We start from the raw sequence: 5436 nt of genomic DNA, 5'->3' as shown, positions 1-5436 counted from the left end.
ATCCAATCATCCTGACAGAACTAATGCCGACGAGCCTAAGAAAGGAATTAGAGACTGGAGGACTGGCCTATCCTGAACTATTACGCATCAGTTTAGATGTAGCCTGTGCTCTCAATTACCTTCATCTCTTCAAGCCTCATCCTATACTACATAGAGATGTCAGCAGTGCTAATGTACTCCTTCAACCAATGGGAGGTGGACTTGGAGGATGGAGGGCTAAAGTATCTGATTACGGTACAGTTAGTCTCCAACCTCTTGCTAGAACATGCAATCCTGGTAATCCTGTCTATTCAGCTCCAGAGTCTCCCTACCCAAGGCAGCACTCTCCTTCAATGGATGTCTTCAGTTATGGTGTCCTCCTTATTGAGATGGCTCTTTGTGAGTTCCCAGAGGAAGAGAAGAGTCTGAGAGAGGCTCAGATTAAAGCTATCAAGAGGCCAACATTGAAGAACCTCATTGAACGTTGTCTGATAGAGAACTACAAACAGCGTCCAACAATGTCTGACATTATAAAAGAACTAAACGAAAGTATTTAGTGAGTACTGGCAGTAGTATACTTTATTTTGATTTACTATTATTTTTGGACTAGTTTTGTTGGCTATTATTTTTACTTTGTTTTAATGTTACTATTTTTGTCAAGTGTTGCTAATAATAGATTTCCTCTTACCTCAATATTACGTCACTTGCTATCTGACGTGTACTCTGCATTTATCGACACGAATACTGCAAAGACTAGAAATATCCGCCATCTTGAAGGTGTTGTCAACTTTTGACAAGACAGACCATTCACGATAATGGACTCTCTTTTCTCTCGAAGTAAAATATCCATGTCAGCCCTGACTGACTTCTCCAACCTGTAAGCAAGATGACAATCTACCCCAAAGCTTCGACCTTTTCCTTTTTTAGGAGTAAAGGAACTCAAAGCCATCTCAAGAGCGTTTACACATGCCTCGCTCTAGCTATGCTTTGTGCTGGGGCCGGAGCTACACTTTATCTACTGTCTCTCTTTAAAGTAAGGAACTGATAGTCTATTGATAGTCAAGGTATACCATTGTCTGCTAATAGGGATTGATAGTGGCTGTCATTGGATCAGTGGTTTGTATGGTGGCTCTGGGTATGACTCAGAACACTCCAGAGAATATGACAAAGAGACTCGGTGAGTTTCAATAATGGGGGCAGGGGGTCGTAGAAATGGTTGCCTTTTTATAGTTTATTTTGACTAGTAAAATCAACAAAACATATCGATATAGCAGAAAATGAAATTTTCCTTTTTTTGTCATGTGTAGATTAAAGTGCTAAAAGTGCCGTTAAAATTTAAAACTTAGCTAAAAGATGAATGTTAAACTTAGTAGAGCCAAACCCCCAATAAACCTAAAATGCTAAAATTTACATGTACATGCAGTACTACATGTATTTGAAGTAAAATTTTACCTGTTAACCCTAGTAAATTTTGTTCATATTTTTCCCGAGAGAATAAAATAATAGTCATTGGTTGTTGCCATGACATTGAATAAGCTTTATTGATCTCATATTGAGATCAGGGCTCACTTCCAGTTCCATTTCCTCACACTTAGGTTGTTATTCCTTATACACAAAGTAGAATTATTAATAACCTTTAGTGGCAGTATGAAGGAAGCAGTGTTGTAATCCCTGTACTATAGTACAGGGAATTTTGCCTGATTTTGAGCACTTTAAAAATTCATTAAAAATTTAATTTTGATCGGAATGAGTTTAAACTTTGTACGCAACATAAGAACATGTATGTGCATCAGAAAAAATTATAAAAATAGCAATTTTTTTTACTTTTCATTTTTGATGAAATTTGGCCAAAGTCCCTGTACTATAGCACAGGGACTTTGGCTCGGTTTTTGAGCAACTTTAAAACTTCATGAAAAATCCAAACTTGACTGGAATCAGCTCAAACTTTATGCACAACATAAGAACATGTATATGTATCAGGAAAAATTATACAAATGGAAAATTCTATACTTTTCATTTTTGCCGAAATTTAGCTAAAAACCCTATACTATAGTACAGGGATTTGCGGAGTTTTATAAACCCTGATTTACATGTACATGTAGACAGCAAATGTACATGTACTTTTATGTACATGTACATGTACTTTTATGTACATGTAGACGTACTTTTATGTACATTTACATGATCAGGTCTTCTTTGTGGTTTTGCCTTCTTCTCTGGTACCAGCATGGGACCTCTTCTTGAAGCCGTCATTGATATAGAACCAAGGTAAGTGGGTGTGGTCACTCCTCTCCTCACCCATCTCATTATCTCATTAATAGCATTGTCCCGACTGCCTTTCTCAGTACTTGTGTTATTTTTGTGACTCTCTCACTGACTGCTTTGATATCCGAGCGAAGGTCCTTCCTGTTTCTGGCTGGTAAGTACTACATGGCACCTACCATATAAGGCAATACATGTACTAGTATAGCCGGGAGTAAGAGTATGGGTGAATTTTAGTAAGTTTTGGTAATTGGCAGGTTTTAATTTTGCAGTTTTGTGACTATTAAAACACCAAATTTTCCCCTCCAAAATACATTAGCTATAGCCTATAGGTAACTTCATGTACATGTACTTTTCTAGTGTTAATTCAAAAGGGGATTATTATTAAATATTAATTTTTGTCAAATGCTTTATTGTGATTTGTTTTTGGTTGATTCTTTTAGGTCCTTTGTTGTCTGGACTTTCACTTTTGATCCTGCTCTCTTTCTTCTCTCTTTTGTTTGGATTCTCTTTCGGATTCCAAGTACTCGCACACACACACACACACACTAACTCATATCTCTTTGTACTTTAACATACATTTCCTTTCATAACTCCTCTTTCTCTCTCTCCCTATCTCTCTATTCTTCTTCATTATTAACCTTTTCCCTTTTCCTTCCATTTCCCCTTATCTTCCCTCTCCCTTCCCTTCTCTCTCTCATCAGATCCAGTTGTATCTTGGTCTAATGATATTTTGTGGTTTTGTTATATTCGATACCCAACTGATAGTCGAGAAGTACAATCATGGTGATCACGACTATATCTGGCACTCGCTTGATCTCTTTATTGACTTCATTGCCATATTTAAGAGGATTCTTATCATTCTTGCTTCAAAGGTACAACACATGTAACTCCATTAATGTTATACTTATAAACTACACACACTTAATGTCACTTACATTAAAAGCATAATCTCACATCATTTGATTAGATGCACTTTACCCTATGACCTTGTAAATACATATACATTATGAATGATTAGCATTTTTATTGAATTTTTTATTTTAACCATTCAGAAGTAAAGGTTAACTTTTTCATTTTTAATAGGAGAAGAAGAAGAAATGAACTGATATTATTTCATTCTCCTGGAAATGTTAGCCTTTGGACTGAACTTGTTGTACAAACTTTATTTTATCTGACACCACAAAATAATTACACACACCCTCCTCCCTCTTTTTGATTTGTTAGTAGAGAGTAAAAACAACATTATTATTATTATTATTATTATTATTATTATTATTATTATTATTATTATTATTAGCTTTAGCTATGTTTACTTTTTCAGTAATGGTCTGATATTGAACAGTTTAAATAAAGAGAGAAGTTATGTCTATGTCTCTGTCTGTATAATCATTATTATAATATAACATAAATGGACTGTATAGTGTATGATAAGGACATGCAGTTTGTATATTTGCTGTTTTAAGTTGCCTTGCTCAGGAGTATAACAATAAATGATGCTTGTTCTAATGTTCTTAGGAAATTGCTTAATTTGCTATAATAATCAGATGAACTGTATTGAAGCAGCGCACCAGTAATCTACTTCCCCTACTAATGAATATCATTAAAGTGCAATGTGGTGTAACCCACAATTGCCTGGTAAAGTTTTATGCCTTTATAAATCACTTTGTGACACCACATGCTTCACCAATATAACTGAAACTACAATCAGTGCAAACAATTTTTGGATGGGTGAGTGTGTCCATTACCTGGTGTAATACACGTGAGCCCTATGTTATGTTTATTGTTGAGTTAAATACTGAGGATTGTAATACATCTACATGTACTTTCCAACATATGAAGCAACTCTAGTGTCTACATCTATATGTGCCAAAAACTGTCTTAGGCTAATGGCAGATTCATGCTGTATAAAGCAGTATAATGTCTGTAAATGCTTTTATAATGAATGGATACACGATACTTGGAAAACCTTTAGCTCTCATCTTTATTCATTATGTTTATAAGAGACTATACTAACAAGTCATGCTGTGTCATATCACTATCATAATCTCTTTACAATGTGTCCTAGTTGATAGTAATTTGTTAGTAATTTGTTAGTAAACTATACGAGTGAAATTCTTAGCTCTTCATACAGTAATCCCGTTTATATTGCTGTTCCTGGAATAATGAGTGATGATTCTATGCCTCATTTTTGTCATTTTTTCATATCCTGATACAAGTGCAGTTGGATACATCCCCTCACTATTTCCTTGCTGGCTAGTCGTAGTGTACTCTCCACTACAGTACGTCCATACAGGATTGTGCCCTGTATTATACCAATGGCACTGTTTCCTGTGTAATTATTAATCCAATAACAACAACAACCACATGATATATTATTATTGTTTATGTTGTTCGAGCCAATACTGTTTAGTTGCTGTTTCAAGTTAATCATCATTACTACTAGTAGTGTAAGCCCTGCTGAGATATGGTGATCTACATATGGGGCAAGAGTGAAGGGTGTAGTCGCTGGTGAATGATTCTAGTGAGGTGATACAGGTTGTATGGAAGAGGTGGGAGCAAGAGAGGACAGTTAGGGGACGAGGGAGAGAGAGGGGAGCAAGACAGATGACACAGTCTGTAGTTGTGTATTGTGATGCCTGAAGACAGGAAGAGAGAGAGAGAGAAGGTAAAGATGGATTATACAGAATCCAACCTTCATAGTGGCACTGTCCCAGTTTGGATCAAGGAGCTGTAGTTCAAGTGACCTTGAGGGAGGGGAAAGAGAGAGGGGAGAGAGAGAGAGGAAGAGAAGGAGGAAAGAGAGAGAGAGAGGAAAGGAGGGGGAAAGAGAGAAGGATGGAAAGAGAGGAAGTTTGCAATAATTTTATACATTTTTGTTATACCTATACCTCATTGTTCTTCTTGATTCTTCCAGGTCAGCGTTAACAGATATCAATAAGTTATTTGCTTGTTCTGTGGTAGAACTAACACTCTAGTATCTCTGATGTTAAACTTGTAAATTTCTTCTTGTAGTATTTTGCTCGTAGCAAAGGGTGAGAGGGAGGGTGTGTCTCACGGTATTTGTTAAACCATTTCCGTACTTTATATCCTTTCCATACTGACTGGATCCTAGAGAATGAGACATGGAAGTATGAGAGTATGAGACATGGAAGTATGAGAGTATGAGTATGAGACTATGATAATTATTATGAG

At 36.1% G+C, this 5436-nt stretch overlaps 3 protein-coding genes across 3 annotated transcripts in view; 2 read left to right on the top strand and 1 right to left on the bottom strand.

The window, feature by feature from the left end:
• Positions 1–23: 23 nt before the first annotated feature.
• Positions 24–536, top strand: LOC105316877 (wall-associated receptor kinase-like 1). The gene has a single exon (XM_011412132.1). The coding sequence runs from the start codon at positions 24–26 to the stop codon at positions 534–536; it is 513 nt and encodes a 170-aa protein (XP_011410434.1).
• Positions 537–707: 171 nt separating this feature from the next.
• LOC100638843 (bax inhibitor 1-like) lies at positions 708–3625 on the top strand. The gene is made up of 8 exons (XM_003384412.3): positions 708–856; positions 907–1012; positions 1066–1156; positions 2169–2247; positions 2301–2398; positions 2685–2764; positions 2946–3116; positions 3328–3625. The coding sequence occupies exons 1-8, from the start codon at positions 795–797 to the stop codon at positions 3343–3345; spliced, it is 705 nt and encodes a 234-aa protein (XP_003384460.1). The 5' UTR covers positions 708–794; the 3' UTR covers positions 3346–3625.
• A 901-nt stretch (positions 3626–4526) lies between these two features.
• Positions 4527–5436, bottom strand: part of LOC100632613 (RING finger protein 32-like) — a 1891-nt gene continuing 981 nt past the window's right edge. The window contains 4 exon segments of the mRNA XM_019993589.1: positions 4527–4880; positions 4937–4988; positions 5133–5214; positions 5216–5417. Of these exon segments, the coding sequence (XP_019849148.1) occupies positions 4668–4880; positions 4937–4988; positions 5133–5214; positions 5216–5417 (549 nt within the window). The 3' untranslated portion in view covers positions 4527–4667.

The sequence above is a fragment of the Amphimedon queenslandica genome, unplaced genomic scaffold (assembly GCF_000090795.2).
Source record: "Amphimedon queenslandica unplaced genomic scaffold, v1.1 AMPQUscaffold_13491, whole genome shotgun sequence".
In the NCBI taxonomy this organism is placed as follows: Eukaryota; Metazoa; Porifera; class Demospongiae; order Haplosclerida; family Niphatidae; genus Amphimedon; species Amphimedon queenslandica.
This window is presented reverse-complemented; position numbering and strand designations above follow the sequence as displayed.